This window comes from Canis lupus, chromosome 13, assembly GCF_003254725.2.
Source record: "Canis lupus dingo isolate Sandy chromosome 13, ASM325472v2, whole genome shotgun sequence".
NCBI lineage: Eukaryota > Metazoa > Chordata > Mammalia > Carnivora > Canidae > Canis > Canis lupus.
The window spans coordinates 35,740,653-35,759,846 of NC_064255.1; the positions used below are offsets into that span (position 1 = coordinate 35,740,653).

At 42.4% G+C, this 19,194-nt stretch overlaps 1 protein-coding gene across 17 annotated transcripts in view; it reads right to left on the reverse strand.

The window, feature by feature from the left end:
• Positions 1-19,194, reverse strand: part of PTK2 (protein tyrosine kinase 2) — a 266,474-nt gene that overhangs the window by 154,354 nt on the left and 92,926 nt on the right. For 16 of the 17 annotated variants that reach the window (XM_049093133.1, XM_049093131.1, XM_049093130.1 and 13 more), the window contains 2 exons: positions 13,263-13,429; positions 871-958 (listed from right to left, as the gene is read on the reverse strand). In XM_049093133.1, the coding sequence (XP_048949090.1) occupies positions 871-958; positions 13,263-13,429 (255 nt within the window). The remainder of the gene's footprint in view (positions 1-870; positions 959-13,262; positions 13,430-19,194) is intronic. The other variant, XM_049093135.1, reaches the window with a different exon arrangement.

Below are 19,194 nucleotides of genomic sequence, written 5' to 3' on the forward strand. Positions count from 1 at the left end.
ACATGACAATTTCCAGGAGAACCTCCACAGGGTTAGCAGACCCTCCTGCACGGCCACATCCTCTGTGCTTCCCAACATCAAAGGACCGAGTGCAAAGTACCAGTTTACAGGAGATCCTCACCCAGGTCAGGAATTTGGGGTGCACACTATCTCATTTATTTCCTCTGCATCCTTGACCCACAGCAGACATTTAATAAATATTTTTATTAAAACAAAGAATTACCAAGTGCATTTGGCCGCAGAACATGCGTGCAAATGTCAGCTATTCATCAGACCTGTTTTTCTGGCACTCTTCATGAAAATTAACAAGCCAAAAAATAATAATAATTAATTAATAAATAAATAAATAAATAAATAAATAAATAAATAAATAAAATCAACAAGCCAAGTGGATATGGCCATAAAATTGTATTGGTTCATTTATGACACATGTTTACTGCCTAACTAATATTTTAAGGGGTAAAATGCACGTTAGTGTAAAAAACTAAGTCAATTCTAGCTTTATTATGCATAGTGCTCTTGAGATTATATAAGTATTAGTTGGCTCTGACAATAAATTCGCTATCTGACCAATCTATTGATATTCGGGCATAGCAATTATACTTGAATTAAAGATAAACCAATGGTTGTGTCACTTAGGATTTCTGTCTCCCCATAAAAGAAGTATCTTTTAAGATTTGCCCAAGCATACAAAAATTCACAGTGTCAAAAATTCAAAATTTCTCATTGGTTAGAGGTCTCTCACTGCCATACTGTGACAGATCTACATTCTCCTAAATGTTAGGTTTAATCTAATTCTAAAATAAAACCATGCAGTAAGCAGGATTCAAAGAAACAAAGAAAAAAGTATATTAAGGCACCCTCCTATACCTGTTGATAGAAGAAATTCAGAGTTGGCTTGTCTTCAGTAAACTGGTTTAGAAATCCTTTTGGCAAATAACGAATTCTCAATTCGTATCTAAAAAATAATTCACAAAAATAGAACAATTAGAAATAAATAATTTTCTCAATTCACAGTCTACAATTACAGCATTATCGTAAATATGGCATAACCAATTATTCTGAAATACCACTGAAAAAATAAGCTAAAATACAATCAGTTTTTCAACATAAATTTTCAAACTTTTCAGCACAAAGTTTCAGTGTCTAGAGCTCAATGATCCAGCAGGGAGACAGAGCAGGAAAGAAGCCCAGAAGGCACCCAGTCCTCGCACTCACTGTCCACCACAGGGCAGGCGCAGCACCTCCTCACCCTTCGCCTGACGGCTGACCTGATGTGCATGGAATCACACAGAATGTACTCTTTCATGCCTGGCTTTTGTTCAGTCACAGACATGCTTGTGAGATTCAGCCTATCTGGTAGCTGATGGTTGCACGTAGAGGGTGATGCTGCACTGCATAATATACAACATCACTACTAGGGGCCATTAATGTTATTCCTGGGTTTTGGTTGTTATGTAGATACTGCTATAAACATTCTTCTTCCTCTAAGCATAAAATAATTGTTCAGGAAGCCACGCTTCCAGAGTAGTCGAAACAAATATTTTCACCAGAAGGCTCTCTCTCTGTATCTCTCTTCTCCTGTGCAGGTCTTTTGGTGAACACTTCTGTTGGGCACAGAGGCTCAGACTAGAACAGAACACAACACACACACACACCTGCTTTAGCAGATGCTTCATCAATGAGCCGAAGAAGCCACACCAGTTCAAAGTCCCCCCACCATGGGGTGTTCTGGATCCTCTCCACCCTCACCTCTGCCCAGCATTTCTCTTTCTTTCTAGTCACTGATATTTACCGCACTGTGTCAAAAGGACTGGATTGGCACTTCCTGATGGATGATGAGACTGGGAACACTCTCATCTCATGACTGGCCATTCTGGAAATCTTTTGTGAAATATCTGTTTTTTCTAAAGGGTTGTTGATCTCCCCTCCCCAAGCCCCAGTTGACCTGTAGGCATTCCTCACATGGTCAGGGTGTGAGGCCATCATTAGACTCCTATCTTCTGCTACCGCAAGGCTTGCCTTTCACTTTCTTAATGGTATCTTTAAAAAAATATATTTTAAAAATGTTTTTAATGTTATTTTTTCAGGAAAAGAGTTCATAATATTATGCAGCTCTATTCTTTTCCTTTTTAGAAAATTCTTTTAGTGTCTTATTTATAAAATATTTGCCTACCCAAAGGTTATAGGAAGATCTATTTTTTTTCTGAAGTTTTACTAACTGATGTTTACAAAAATGTAATAGGCTCACAAGGAAGACATGTAAACAAAGTAGTAAATACAATTCTTTTTGGTTCAGCTAAAGGTGGAAAAAATCCAAGAAACACACACAAGTTCTGCGAAGATTTTTAAGTGTCCATCTTTATTAAAACACATAATTGCCAAATGATTAGGTTCCCTTCTACTTCCACTTTCAGAACGAGGTCAATAACTTATCACAGATTATCTCTGTGGGGCAGTCATTTGTAGAAGCACGCTGGAGTTCATTTATTCTGAACTGAGGACTTACCAGGCACTTTACATGCACTATTTCTCCTAAGCCAGAGAACAGAAGTGGAGTGATTCACATGTAGCAGACTAGGAAGATGGTGCTCTGCAAGAAGCAGCAATTGGTCCCAAGGCTGCACATTTGGGATCAAACAGGACACAGGAAGCTTTTGCTATGGACACTATCGCACGTAACGATAAGGAAACAGACCTCAAACCAAACACTGGGCGCCTGGCTGCACATCCTTGCTGCGACCAGCCAGCACCCTGATGATGCTGACAATGGCCTCAACGGACACTTCATGACTACTCAGGTCCTGGAAGAGATGGGGATAAGCACGTGACTACAGCCTCCTTGTAGTCAGCAATGGCCCTGACAGAAGCAGGAAGGCTTCTTCCTGTGGCCTCTGGCTCCATGGCCATCCACAGTCTGCCATCGCCTCTGCCTTGGTGTCTTCACAAAGTCCTTAGTGGAAATCAATGAATGAGCGAGCGCAGAACACCAAGCACACTCACTGGCACACAATTGTTGTGGGCTCCACGGCTTCTTACTACATTAGTAGTTACTCTACAGATACTAATTTCCAGCACCAATTCCATCCTAGGCAGGGCTCCAGGGGCTGGGAAGACACCAGTGAATAGAACAGGCCAAGAGCTGGCCTTCGTTAGTTTCTATACAACTTGTGGTGAGAGTCAGACAGCAAATACACAAATATCTATGAGGTGGCAGGAAATGCGATAAAGACAAAGAAGCAAGGTAATGGGGCATGATAAGTGATGAAGTATTATTTTGTGCAGGGTACCCAGTGAAGGACACTCTGATTCAGTGGAATCTGAATGAAGATCTGAGGGGAGGAAAGGAGTCATGACGCCATCATGTGCATGGACAAGAGTTCTAAACTGGTGGAAGAGAATGCATGACGGTCCTGAGGCTAAAGGAGAAGTGAGAAGGTAAATGCAGCTCAAGCCCACTGAGCGCAAGCACTGAGTGGAAGGACTGCAGGGAGAGAGAGAGATCGGGAGGTGGCAAATCCCAGAGGCCCCTGCACGTCACGACTACAGGGCTTGGAGCACTGTGAGCATGGCAGTGTCATCGCAAGATGTACACTTCTTAGACTAGGAAGGCGACAGTGTGTAGGACAGAAAACAGGGCCTGTGGGAGAAGCAGGAGGGCCGGAGGCGAGTGCAGTGCCCTGGCTGAGAAGTAATGAGGAGGGTAATATCTCACCCTGTTTTCGCTGACGGGGGAAATTGTTTCAGGGAATTGGGTAAGTGGCCCCAGGTCTTACAGGTGATAAAGAGGCAGACACGGATCCCTCTGCAAGCACATGCACGAATGCTGCAAAGAAGAATGAAACTAAGAGATGCTATGGGTCAGAAACAGGGGAAGAGGAACTGATCTTGTGTGCAAGCAGGCAAGCTTTTCAATCATGAGAAGGATTCTGGTCCCTGCTTCAATCCGTACAATCTAGTGTATGTCCCCAATAGCACTGCTAAACTGCCCAAGGTCGCCTGATTTAATCACCTTCCATCACCCTGGCTCAGTCCTTAAACCACAGCAGCCAACACCCACAGCCCATGAGTACTGACATCCCCACTCCCCCCTCTTCCATGAAAGTCACCATCCTCCTTACCCTTGTGCTACTCTTCTAAGAGCCTGGCCTCATCTTGAAACACATTTCCACTATTCTGCTATATGCCATTCCATGGATTTCTGAATAGCAGCTAAATATAACATACTCCAAATAAAATAATTCTTGTGCTTCTCCTAAGTAGTAACTTCCTATTAAGGCCACCGACACTAACCCCTTCAGTCTCACCAACAACGAGCACCAAGATACCCAAAAGCTAACCAACTAACAGCAGAAAGGAGTAGGAAGTGTTTGGACAAAGAACCTGTTAACCCTGATACGGAGAAGGATCAGGTAGCCAATCTGTGTGTAGTGAAATAAAGTACAATTTCCAGAAACAACGCAGGTATTGTTTCTTGATGGGCCTTACAAATAACATAGTATGGACTGCTCCTTCTTACAACAGACTTCACTTAAAAATCCTCAAAAGAATGGAAAAAGAAATTCATCATTAGGCAAAAATTATAGCAGTAATAGCTGTAAGAAAGAATCATCAATGGTACAGAGATTAGTAGGTGAAAATACGATGAGAAGCAGGAATATCTACAAGGTCTCAATATATCCCTCCCCCCCAAGGCAGGTATTTCTTAATTACAAAGGAGAAAACAGTAACTCTACAGTGGAGAAACCTGGCCACCACCTTAAACCAAATGATCCAAGTTAAAAACATCTGTAAAACGGAGTCACACCGTCATTACAGACTTCCCAATAAGATGCACTGTGATGGGTTCAACAGTTTGGCTGTAGTATTCTTGCCAACAACACATAACCTCAATATAACCATGAAAACAAACCCAGACCAACCCAAATTGAAAGACATGGTAAAACAAGCAGCCAGTATTCTTCCAAAGTGTCAAGGTTATGATGGACATAAACAGACTGAGGAACTGTCTCAGATTAGCAAAGACTTAAGGACACAGTGAAGAGCCACATGGTACCCTGGAGCGGGAACGGATGTTAAGCGGGACGACTGCGGAAATGTGTATAACATCTGTACATCAGTTAACAATCCTGTATCAATGTAAGTTCCTGGTTTCAATTACTGTACCATGTTTATGAAAGTTTGAACATTTTAGGGAAGCTAGGTGAAGGATAAACAGGGCTTCTGTGTACTATTCTTGCAACTTTTGACACATACAGAGAATAAAAAGAAATCTCCATGGGCACAGACTAGATTGTTCCATAACCATGGTCACAACACCCAGTAGAGCTACTCTTCAACCAGCCTGGCCAGAGTCAGTCCACAGCCAGACAGCCTTGCCAGAAACTGTTGGAAACTCACCTATCTTCCCGCTCCTCACGTCTGAGGCAGAAGCATCCAGTAAATGTTTAATTAACAGACCAGCAAATTAAAAGTCCATCCTCATTTTAAAGGTTTCATCTCCAAATGTGAGAGCGCTCCTCTATTTGTTGTCTTTCTGCTTTACACCCCTGAAAGATCTCTTGTTGAATGCAGGATTACAATGGAAGACTTGCTTTTAAATGAAGGCACATGTAGAGGCAGTGCCAGTTCAAGGCAACATAGGAAACTATCAAAAATAATCGAAAGCTTCCGAAACGATCATTATTCATTTTCATTTACCATCTTTGAAAAATGGCACACCTTTCCTCTCTATGAAAGACTTTTTCTCCTGCTGAGGTCTGAAAACAGCTGTGTCCTCGCAAAGCCAGGGGCTGCTGCAGGACAGTGAGAGAACAGCAAGAAGCAGGGGGGTGGGAACCACGTCTTAGTAACAATGAGGAGGTTCTTCACTTGCAAAGCCCCACAATCCTTTCTCAAAGGCTGAGAGCCATCTCTCAGGCCTGGCCCTCCAAGCCCTGGATTCAACATCAGAAAGGACTGGGCCATTTCCCTCACAGCTCTGACAGTCTACATCTGACTAACCCACCTGCAAGCCAAACACACCACTCCACATAGGTTGACTCAGATAAGCGAAATTTAATTACCAAAATTTGGTTCACTAGAAAGATTTCACTTTAAAGTTGAAATCTGATAGAAACCTCTCGGAGCTGCAGGACACCGCCTGCCATAGTATCGATTAGGATGGTATGGTGGCTGGCCAGGCAGGCAGTGGGGCATGTGTCTCCTAAGGGCCTGGCTTTCCGAGCCTGCATCAGAACCTGAGGGCTCCGCACACACCCCTGGGGGCCTGATGGAGACTGGGGGGCAGGCTGCTCCTCCTGCAGAGGCTCTGAATGATTTCCCTCTGGTCCTTTACCTATACGAGCCATACTGTCTTACCCAACTAATATGTTCCCAGCATCCTTTTAGGGTTTTTTCTTCACTTTATAAAAGTTTGACATTATATCATCTTCTGAGACTACTTTTTTTTTTTTAATGGAGGTAAAATTCACATAACAAAAAATTAACATTATAGAGTGCACAGTTCAGTGGTACTTAGTGTATTCATACCACCATCCTGGGAGACTCCATTTTGTCACATGAGCTTACGTAGCTAAGATTCACCCCCACCGCTGCACATCACTACAGTTCAATCATTTTGACTTGTGTATAATATTCTTGCATCTCTAGCCTGGTACAGAAACCTAAGAGTCTCTCAAGGACAAATCTGAAGTGGAACTGCAGGATTGTAGAAGAGTGTATAATGCCTCGATTTTCAAGCTGTTCACCAAATAGATTTACCCATTTACCTTCTCACCACCAGCAGTGTAGGCAACACCCCGTCTGATCCCTCACCTCTCCAGCTACCAATACTGCCGACAATTTACTTTTTGCGAACCAGGGAGTAGAAGACGGATCTTATGGTCTAGATTCCCATCTCCCTGATAGCTACTGAGGCTGACAGTGTCTGCCTATGATTACTGGTCAAACTTGTTTTCTCTTTTATGACAATACCTTCCTGTCTCTGGCCCACTTACTGAGTTGTCTGCAATTTTCATATCAGAAGAACTCTTAGCACCATCTTCTGTTCATTATAGATGTTGCAAATATCTCAGTTGCAACTTGCTTTTCCACTTTTAAAAATACACCTTTTGATATACAGAAGTTCTTAATTCTAATGAACTCAAACCTGCTATTCTTTCCTTTTACAGTGAACATTTTGGGGGACTAAATCTTCCTACTCCAGGACCAGAGACACATTCAACTATATTTTCCATTAAACTTTTTCTCACCTGATCCACCTCAAGTGGGTTTCTGTGTATTATTTGAGGTAGGATCTAACTTTTATTTTTTTATTTTTTTTTATTTTTATTTTTTAGGATCTAACTTTTTTGTTATTCTTCCCACAAGGACAGCCATTTATCAAACCAGCCCTTCCTTTCCCCAGTGGCAAGAATGACACCTCTGTAAGGTCATGCTGCCTGACATAGTTACAATCACACTGTGTGCTGCAAACTAGCTTACAGAGGTGTTTGAAGAGCTGAGGACTCAGGTAAGCAAGCTTCTAGCTCAGGATTATTGGTCAGTATGAACAGATCCTATAGCAGATAGCGCACACACACACACACACACACACCCCCATGTTCAAAAACCTGAGAATGGAAATTAACATCCAATTATTCTGATGAGTCCTGGCACTTCCATTTGAATAAGATCTTAGTTCTCAAAACTAAAGCCAGGAGTGCAGCTGCCCTCACAAACCACTTATGAACTAAGAAGATGCCTGCTGGAAGATGCTTCCATTTCTTGTATTTACACAGGAGGAAAGAGGAATGAGTTGAGCACATAGACTCCACTTTCTACCCTCCACCCATCCATTTGTCTATCTTGAGGTCTCTCACAAGTAAAATGGCTAAAAGGTGAGTATCCACCCACTTGATGAGACTATGGTAAGAATTCATTTTGATAAAGCAAGCACAATGTCTGCCACATAGTAAGCAACATGTTAGTGTGAAACACTGTTATTAACATAAACTACAGGTGTTCATCCCTAGTGGAATAGAAGTTATTATTCCATCATAGTGTTTTGCTTCTTGGCTTAATTTACACTTTCACTGACGCTAATTCAGTTTTCACTTAAGTTTTTACTGGGTGCCTACTATGTACCAGGCACAACAAACCAGAAACCAGTAACACAGCAGGGAATAAGACCAAGTCCCTGAGGGAGTCATCAGGTGGGTAGGCAGTGAGCCCTACAGATAGAACAGTGGGAGAAGACCACAGAAGAGGTGACAGTGGAGTGCCTGCCCTAAATGATGGGGAGTCCAAGCCATGCTGGACACAGCAGAGGGGGCACAGCTACCAGAGTCCCAGCAAGTACAAGGACCCCAAGGTGCAATATACTTGGCTTGTTCGAGAACCAATAAGAGAACCATATGGTTAGGGTGGAGCAAGTGGAAAGTTCTCAACAATAAAAGTCTGTACCATCGACCAAGCAAGAAAGCTGAAAGCAGAGAAGATCCTATCAAATTAGATCCTGATCTGGTAGCTTTGAAAGAACATGGAGACGTCAAAGAGTGCAAGCTGCTGGAGCGCAGGAAGGAGGGTTCAACATCAATGGAAGGAGGGTAAGAGCAAGAGGAGATGGGGCTAAGAGATGGAAGATCAGCAGCTCTGCAGTTGGCTTCGGGGATGATGAGGAACGCTGGAAGCTTCTACAGGAACGTCTGACATATTTCATTGGATGTATATATTTTTAGACTCTTCAGCAAATCCTATGAGCTCTACCTTTTAAAAAAATCTTTGTACAACTACTTCTCACTCCTACTACTGCTCCCCCAAGCCACCAGCTCTTAGGATTTTTGTCTGGGTCAGGCAATAACTGGTTTATTGGTTCCCTGTGTCTGTCCAATTAAAGTGTGATTTTATGCCAAAGGCAGGTCTACAGAGAGAAGAAAGAGGAAGAGGTCACTGGAGCAGCCCCAAATTTTAGTGCTAAGCAAGAGAAGACAGTGAACGGTCAGTAAAGTAGGAAAGCTGGGCAAGCAAGAGGTGAAGTGAAGAATGTCATTAGGTAAGAAATGACTGACAGCGTTCGCTCCTACAGGAGGTGGACTGGAGGGCGAAAGGGAAGAGCCCTGGGAGGTGGACAACAAGGGAGCACAGCCAGACCCTCAGCAAACCGGCAGTTTTACTTTGAACCATCAAGTATTTAGGAATGTGTTTTCAAATTGATGAACACACTAGCCATGTGCAGGACTCTATATTTCCACATTAAAAAGGACAGTGGAAAACATAATTTAAAAACTGTTTACTTACTATTTGTTTTCTTTTTAATTATTAGGAGAGATAAGTTCTATTCTTTTATTACTGATTTTGCTTTATATATTTTGAGAAATGTCTTTAGGAACTTACAAGTTAAATAGTTCCATCTATTTCTATTCTTCATCAATTCTTGTGAAATGAGCCTTTTATTACCATATAGTTACCCTCCATATCCCTAAGATATGTTTCAAAAGTCTTGAAACTTTTTTCATAGGATATTAATAAAGCAAGACCAATCCCCTTGCCCCCCCTCCACCCCTCCTCTGGTTAGTAGGTAGGAAAATGGTTTCTATCTATCCAGCCATCCCCCCCCTGCATCTTTCTATCCATCCACCCACCCAGCATCCATCTATCCATCCATCCCTCTTGCTGTATGTATCCATCCATTTGTCCATCCATCCACCCACCTACCATCCATCTCTTCATCCATTCACCTTCTATCCATCCATCCATCCACCCACCTACCATCCATCTCTTCATCCATTCACCTTCTATCCATCCATCCATCCATCCATCCACCCACTCACCATCCATCTATCCATCCACCATCTATCCCTCCCTCTGTATGTATCCATCTATCGATCCATCTTTCTATCCATCCATTCACCCACTCACCATCCATCTATCCATCCATCCATCTATCCCTCCTTCTATATGTATACATACATCCTTCTATCCACCTATCTATCCACCCATCCACCCACCCACCATCCATCTCCATCCACTCATCATCCATCTATCCATCCATTCATCTCCATCCACCCATCCATTCACCCACCCACCATCCATCTCTGTCCATCTCTCCATCCAACCATCCATCCATCTATCCATCCATCCCTCTCTGTATCCATCCATCCATCCATCCTTCTATCCATCTGTCTGTCCATCCATCTATCCATCCATCCACCATCTATGTATCTAAATGAAGTTGAACAGAACTGATTGCCCCTGGATGAAAAGTTTAGACTTCAGTGTACTAGTGAGGCTGGGTATGGTTTTGTGAAGTACATATGTAGAGTATGTGAAGTACATATGCTTACATATGTAAACAGTTCCGAGATACATACACGTGCATGTGTACTGCATCTTAAGGTAAAATGTTTCTTCCTGTAAGTCACATAAGAATGTCTTCAACATCACTGTTTAAGATACCTGTCATAAAAAAACAGATAGCTGGGCTCTATTTTTTAATCACACCTAACAATCTGACCAGTTACTGTTAGTCTGCTTGAGCTTATTTCCAAAGTCTAGTCTGTGATTCCTCTTTGTCCTGCCTTCCAATCCCTTCCTTCTCCACTTCTTGTCTCCTTCTGATTGCTGCATTTCCCCAACACCTATTCACCTACCTGTTAAGCTTATAAAATCTATTTCTAATGTTTCATGACTGTCCTAATATACAATTTATTTTTAATTTTTTTATATATAATTTTAAAAGATGGGCGACAACTTTAATTCTGAGCAGCTGTCTTCTGACATGCACCCACTATTTGGGTTCTGTTTTTTTAATATGAAAAATCCATTCTAATCATTATTTGTTTTTAGACCCAATGCTTCTTTTTATCTACCCAATTTTTTCCCTAGCATTCCTTCTTGAATCTGAAACCTCCTTCAGAAATCACTTTCCTTTTCCTAAAGTATATTTGTGGAAGTTTCTTTTGGTGGTAAACTCTCTGAGGAAAGTACCTGCTCCTGAATGGTAACTGAATCTGAACAACAAATACAGGTTGCCAATTACTTTTTCTCACCACTTGGAACATATTCCCACTGTGGAGAATTGTGAATTTTTCCCTGGTTGCTTTTAGCATCATCTTTTTCTTTTGTACATGATTTGACTATAATCCACCAAAGTATAGATTTATTTCATTAACCCTATTTGGGATTTTATGTTAATCCTATACCTAAGTACTCATGGTATTCGCCACTTCTAGGAAATTCTCAATCATTATTTCTTTGGAGTATTTCCTTTTCTTCATTCTTTCTATTCTCTTTGAGAACCCTTACAAGAAATGGGTTGACTTTCTCATTCTTCATGTTACACAATGTGCTTTTACACCCTCCACATGTTGACCTCTATGTGCTTTCTTTTGGGCAAATTGTCTCAGATCCACATTTCTGCTTAACTAATTTTTCAGATATATCTGATTTCCTGTTTCATCCATCCAGTGGTTTCTAGAACTTGTGTTTGATCCTTTTTCAATTCTACTTGGTTCTTTTTTAAAATACCATCCTGTTCCTTACTGACACTTTAAGTTCTACCTCCTTCAGCATGCACAGAGGGGCAGCATGAAGCCTGACCCTCCCAGAAACATCCACAGGGACCACCCGTGCCTCCAGCCCCACTTTCTGTCTCATCCCCTCCACCCCACTGTCCACACACCTTTACTGACCTTACTCGCCAGGCTCCTCTCAGAGCTAAGACTACAGAAGTCCTCCTGAGATGGGCATGTTCATTTTAAAAGCCTGCAGTATGGAGTCAGCTACAATCCAGTCAAAGCTGTGTCCTGAGTTCTCTCTGTAAGAGGAACTTAAATCAAGTCTGTTGCCCGTTTCCTCCAACCTTACCTCATAAGACTGGGGAGAGCTATGTGTCATACACATTTTACACACTGCAAATGTACAGACTATAAAGAGCACACAGCTGGCCTGGCACCTGGCTGTGGACCCACTCCGTGGTGACGACAACAGAGGCGTCCTGTTCACCCCCTCTGTCAGCGTCAGACTCAGCCCTGCATTTGGCCAAGTTCTACCTCACCCAGTCCTACTTCTGAGGGTTCAGGCTCCACAAAATAGGGTAGTGCCCGCTCAAGTTTCCTTGAAATGAAGCAAAATAAGTTGGCTTAAGAGCTTTGTATACTGAGAGGTCTACATTCAACAAACGTTTTACTGAGCAACAGGGAGACTGTCATAGTGAAGTGTGCCTCTGACATGTCCATGTAAATAAAGAAGTGTGTTGAATAAACATACCTGCAGGTATTTTTAATTAACTTTTCAATATTCTTAACTTTTAAGCACTTATTTGATTGACTGGCTAAATAGCTTGAGGCCAAACCTCTGCTAGCCATTGGTGTAACCCAACCAAACTACATCATCATGGAATATCCCAGTAGTTCAGTCAGTTCCAGCTGTTTGATCAACCTGAAAATACAAATATATTTCTTGTAAACTAGGACAAGGCTGTATTCAACTAGAGATTTATTAACCTTCACATGTTTTTCTTTTCAAACGTCTCCTCTAATCAATTTAGGCAGCTGGACTGAGAGTGCCCACCACTGAGAGTCCACAGCGCCTCTGTCTCTGTGGCTGCAGCTACAAACACAAGGGCACCTGTGCAAGGGGCCTACCTTCTCTCACATGGAAGTGTTTTACTTGTAGTTTCCTGCTAACATGTTACTCTGTTTATCAGTGGAAACAATTATTCGGAGAGAACCAGAGAGAGGACAATTATAGAGAACTCTTTTAATTCACCTTGAATTGTTTCAGATTTGGTAAGGTCAGACGAGTGGCTACCTAACATCAAATACACACTCACTCTTTTTTGGGTGAGCCAGAGGTTACCAGGCCTGATGGGGCAGGCCTTGCTGCACATTAGTGACATAAGCAGGTGTGGTCTCCTCGGGGCTCAGGAAGGCCTGCTGCACAAATGGAAGCTAACAGGCCAGAAAGGAAAAGAACCAGGAATTGAGCTCTTAGAGCCAAAGTTGACACAAAGTAGTCCTGACAAGAGAAGTGTGACTAGCCAAAGGCCATCCCCACAGACCCCAACCGCAAGCTCCAGCAGTCCAGAGTCGCTGGTGCCACAAAGACAGACTGAAGTCTAGAAGAGATCACTGGTTAATCATTACCAGCCATTTTATTTATACAGGAGACGTAATTACAATCAGTATGAAATGAAGCAAAGACATTCATCCTCTTGTGTGTGATTTAATATGCAAAACAAATCAAGGGTGAGTCACACCAAAGTAGGTATGTAATCTTACTTCCACTCCTCTGGTGGGTGTGCAAGTTCATACTTCTCCCTCACATTGGAGACACCCATATCCAAATGGAGCCAGTGAACCTCCTCTGACCGCAGGTGACTGAGGCGAAATCCATAGCAGGCCACGTGCTTTACTTTGTGACTGTCCACTATCTTCTGAATGATGCCCTAAAACATACCCCCCACAAAAATGACTGTTATAAACAAAAAAAAATTGTAGGCTAAAATTAATGCAATGTTCATTTCTTTTAGTTAGTTATCAGAAATCTTTGGTAAAAAGAGTATCAAGTTAAATAAATTACTTAATTTTTCTCAGGAATCTTTTTCTCAAATACTATTTTTATGAACAAGGAAAAGTTCTGGAAAAAAAAAACACAAAAAGAAGCTCTTCCCTTTTCTTTAGTGATAAACAAAGCATAGATACTTAAAATACATTTCTGCCAGCTATACCTCTGCATCATCCCCAAAACCTGACAAAGCATTCCAGCCACCCTCTGGGTGTCACTTGATGAGAACTAGACCTGAGGAGGGGCTTCCACTTTCTGAACCCAGGACAGCATATTGTTCTACACCAGACTGCAACTTAATATCATTTCTTAAGAAACATACTTAGGAACATACTATGAAGGCCATGCTTCTGATAATATCAATGATATATGAGAAGTTACTTCCAGTTGGGCCTACCCAATTTGCTATGTACTCTCTATAGATTACAATGCAGCAATCTAAAATAGCCCCCAAATCTAATGCTCCTAAGACATGTGCCCATGAGTTCAGAGATGAAGGCGGCCTTTGAGGGAGGGAGTCAGGGAAGGCTGCTGCACAAAGATGGAAGCTTATCCTAGGACTAGGGCAGCTCTGAATCTTGACCTGTACCTGCATGGCTACAGAAGTCACATGTACGTATGTTTCTAAATGGGCAGCACATATGGACGACTCACATGGGAATATAACAGAGACCACCTGCTGCCCTTACAAGAGGGTGTGCTAATCACAATCCACTGCAATTTTCTTAATCCCTCAGGCCATTCATAAGTTAATTTTTAATGATGCTGATACTAACATGAAAATGACTGCTAAAGAAAATCATCACTTTTTAAAAAAATTAGCAATTGACTGAAGGTATAATACTACTACTTGTAATGTAAGACACATCTTAAAAGTTCCTACACACACTAAGTATTTCTGTATTAGGGCATGATGCTGTTGGTAATACAATTAAGGATGTTCCCATCCCCACTCATGAGAAAAGATAAGTAACATGTACTATATATATGCAAAACCTGTCAAGGACCCATTGTGTCCACACTGAAGGCATCATGTGGCACCTGCATGTGGCCTGCCTCCCTTTCAGAGTACCGGATCCCAGGAAAAGGTTGTATATCAAGCATGGGTGAGTAGAAGGGGAGGGAGTAAATATGGTATCAGGAAGAAAGCACAAAGGACTGGGCTGGAGGAGTCAAAGGCCACTCCATAGAACAGAGGAGTTCTCTGTGCGACAGGAAGGATGTGTGCCACCTACAGAATAGGCATAAATGTCCTTCCTGGCTTTGGGATTCAAGGCCCAGAATTTCTGACTGGGCCACCATGAAGGACTCTGCAGGTTGTGTCTACCCAAGGGCATCCAGCCAAGGGGCAGCGGGAGCCAAAACCCAGCCCACCCTCTAGTCTTCACATTGTGTGCTCTGGGGTGGGGGATCTGCCTAGGGGAAGGGACATCCATTTCTAGTAATTCTCTCAGAGGCAACTTCTACAACTTCTCCTTGCCAACACACAAATCCCTGAGCTGCACAGGACAGAAGCTGGCGCCTCTTTCAACTTCCCACAAAAGCGCTTTGTCTTGCTGTCCCAGCTCTGCCAATTCACTACCAAGTGCACACCGACACCAGCTGCCCTCACTGAAGCTTGGGTTCAGTACATCTTCTCTTTACTCTGCAGCAGCTCACTGCTAGCACAGATTCCAGAGCCACCTCTCTCCTGTTAGGGCCACAGTTCATATTTATATCTGTACCCAACCGTCTGTCTTGGCAGGGTCTACCGTTCGGGCACAATCCATTTCTTACTACTGTATGTGCCATCAACAATCTGGGAGAAATCCCACCCTTTCTGGATGCCTTCCCTAATGACCCTGAGTAAAGGTTATCTTCATGACCTCTCAAGGAATGGGCACACAGGTACCCACCTGCAGAGAGGCAAGTGTACAGAGGCCTAGTCCAGAGCTGTGGAACCCAGAGGAAAAGCAGGCTCCTAATGGGATAGATATATTTTTAGTCCATTCTCTTGATCACGCTACCTGAAGACACCAGAATGACCTCATGTTTGGTTTTGTTAAACAGAGTTCCCAGAGCAGCCCCGGTGGCTCAGCAGTTTAGCGCCGCCTTCAGCCCAGAGCATGATCCTGGAGACCTGGGATCGAGTCCCACATCAGGCTTCCTGCATGGAGCCTGCTTCTGCTTCTCCCTCTGCCTGTCTCTCTCTCTCTCTCTGTCTCTAATAAATAAAATTAAAAAAAAAAAAATATGGACACCTGGGTGGCTCAGTGGTTGAGCGTCTGCCTTTGGCCCAGGGCGTGATCCCGGAGATCCGGGATCGAGCCCCATGTCGGGCTCCTGCATGGAGCCTGCTTCTCCCTCTGCCTGTGTCTCTGCTTCTCTCTGTGTGTGTTTCTCTCATGAATAAATTTTTTTTAAATCTTTAAAAAATAAAAGTAAACAGAGTTCCCATCTGTAGGACCTCCTAATTAATCAAGCTTGCAACTTTCACTTTCCACTAAAAAATTAAAAGCAATGAACACAGAGACATTTCCCTTTATGTTCTGCGTTTTCATTATGCTTCCATAATGTGTCCTGTCCCATTTGTCTAGAACTCCTGTAAATCTCACTGCTGACTCAATCTGAATGGAAGCCAAGATTATGAATATACAAGGACTTATCTATTTGATGCTCAGGACATACATATTTGGTCTGCAAAACTGAAAAAATAACTTGGAGAACTAAATATTTAGTAAGGAATGCATACTTAAAAAAAAAAAAAAAAAAACCCTGACATTGCTACCACAGGGAAATGTGTGCACATAGTATTTCTGGAATATGTACATTTAGAAAAGGGTATCTAGGGAGATAACAGGATAAGGATTTATAATATGCCACTAACAGCAGCTGAATTAAATTTAAATTTCTTATCCTGGCTTTAATGTCCTACAGCAATCCTACTCTATAGTATATAAACCTACACTTAGCTACTCTGAAATATCCCTTTACCCATCTACATATCCTTGAATTTAGAAATATATAATTTTCCTGATTAATTCTCACATGCGATAGTCACAGGAAAAGATTTCTTCTTGAGGATGAAAAGATGCGAGGCAGTGTGTGGACCATGCTTCTATCTTATCAGGAACACAGCACACAGCGTCTAGAGCCATTCCACTACGGGAGGACAGTTATTTTCTTGTTGGCTTCCTTGCTCTGGCAGAGAAAGGGAAGTGGAAATGCAAGCAATACTGCTATGAACAAGCTTCTAGCTGACATAACACATATGCAGCAGCACTGCTTAGACACAGACATGCTGGGTCAAAAGCTAGTTAAAAATCTGACATTTTGGTAAATATGGCCACCAGGGAAACTATACCAATTATATTTGGCACATAATGTTAGAGATTGTCCTTCGTCTCATGCCAATGCTGGATAAAATCCATCTTAAAGTATTTATCTGTGTGATGGACCACAGAAGAGGGGGGCATTTCATTGTTGTTGTAATTTACATTTCCCTGATTATATACTATTGTGATGACACTGTAATTTTGTTCCTAAAAGTTCTTTTTATGATTTTGCTTGGTTTAACTTGGTCATTTATGTTTTAGACAATGCTCTGGGAAGAAATGACCTTTCCACTGGTAGAAAGAAATCCTGCAAACCTTTTCTTCATGCTCATTCACTTATGAATGCCCATTCACTCATCCGGTCAGTGAATAGATACGTGTGTATCTAGCCTACATGTGATGAATAAGACAGAACCTTATCCTCTACAGCCTTAATCTAGAAGGAGAGAGGTGATGCTGAACACATGCACGAAGAGTGGCCAGTCTGTGGGGCAGGTGGCAACAAGATCACAAGAGACATCTGCTGTGTCTAGATGTCTTCTCACAGTGACTGGCAAGGTCTCTTTACTATGAGAGAGACCTCAATCACGTGTGTTTACAATGCTCATTTCTTTACTTCCTCCCAGTTGTTAGAAATATGATCATCACTCCTGATCAGTTTGTTAAAATGTCCACTGGTTATTTTTCTGTCTTTCAGATGCTCTTCACCTTAAGAAAACCAACAGTTCTTACTGTCCTCTGCTCCCATCTGCACAGGAGGAGCCTACCGTCATTCGGTTACCACAAATAAGGTATGGAAATCCAAATCCTGCTCTTCAACAGTAATTCATCCCTTCCTTTGGTTCAGCACTCACCGAGAAGTCAGCCCCAAAGTCCTCCGAGACAAAGCACACCTATGTGTCTTTGCTCCCTATTGCTGCTATAACAAACCACCACACACTTACAGACTTAATAGAACATAAATGTATACTTCTAAGTTCCGTAAGTTCACAAGTATGAAAGGGGTCTCACCGGGCTAAAATCAAGGTAAGGTGTTGGCAGGGATGTGCTGCTTTCTGGAAGCTCTAGGCTAGCTTCTTCCACTGCTAGAGGTCCCTCCGTGTATCGTCAAAGCCAGCAGCACTGCATCCAACCCTTCCTCCGCAGTCTTCTCCCTCTGACCACAGCCAGAAAAGGTCTGTGGCTCCCAGTCTCCCCCAACTTAAGGTCATCTTAATCTCGCTCACATCTTCAAAGTCCCTTCTGCCATGGAAGGTCACAGATGCACAGGTTCTGCATTGGGATGTGGATCTCTTCAGGGGACATTATTCTGCCTACCACAGCCACCATCTCTAAGGATTTAGTGACAGAGAATTCTTTCTCATGTTTTTGCTGTCTCATATTCTTTCTAACACTGCTTTTGACCCTATTTTTTTCCTTAAGGTTTTTCTTTCAAGTTTCTTCCTGGATGATACTCTCCCTCCATTAAAGACACAGTTTAAAATCTCTATAGTCTTTTCTTACACTAAAAGTATTTGCACAGTAATCAGTGTTTGAGATTTTAAGTGCACATTCACCTGATCCTCTATCAGAGAGAAAAAGTGTGCATTTGAGATACACATAAGGCATCAGTGATGATACCTAACAATAAACACTGGGGACCATGGGACTGTTGCACACAAACTCCCCCACGCAACCGTCTGTGGCTGAACTTAGGGAAAACTGCCTGCCGAATGCCTTCCCCTATAGCCACCAGCCATTCTTAGCACAGCACAGCTCTGTTCACAGAGCTCCTAACTTCCACAAACTCATGACAAGCACAGAAACCTCATAGTATGCTATGTAGTCAGAAAAGGGCACTGAGCCTGTTAGTAAACCTGAAGATATTTTGAACAGGACAACAATATTGTCCAACAACCCAACTGCTACTTAGTCTTCAGTGGCATTATATGGTACTTGCTCAGATTTGGTGTCTGGGTATGAAATGGATTGGTCTAGGCCCTGTGATTTAAGGAAAATAGCAAGAAGGTAGGAATGAAGGTCTGACAGAAGTATCAGGCCAGGTGCGGTTTGCGATAGGTGTAATCTCTGATTATCGATTCAACTTCTTTTATGGTTATTAGTCTACTACTTTCTACTTCTGCAACCAACATTCCTAATTTACATTTCTGTCAGAACACTCCACTTCATCTAGGACTTCGTGTAGTTACTCAAATGGGGATCTGTCAAGTACATACTGTGTGCCTGCTAGGCCCTGAAGATGCTGGGGACAATACCAGGAGAGCTTATGGTCTAGGGGAGGAAAGCAGAGAATAAAAGAGTAAACAAACCAAGAGACAAGACAATCTCAATA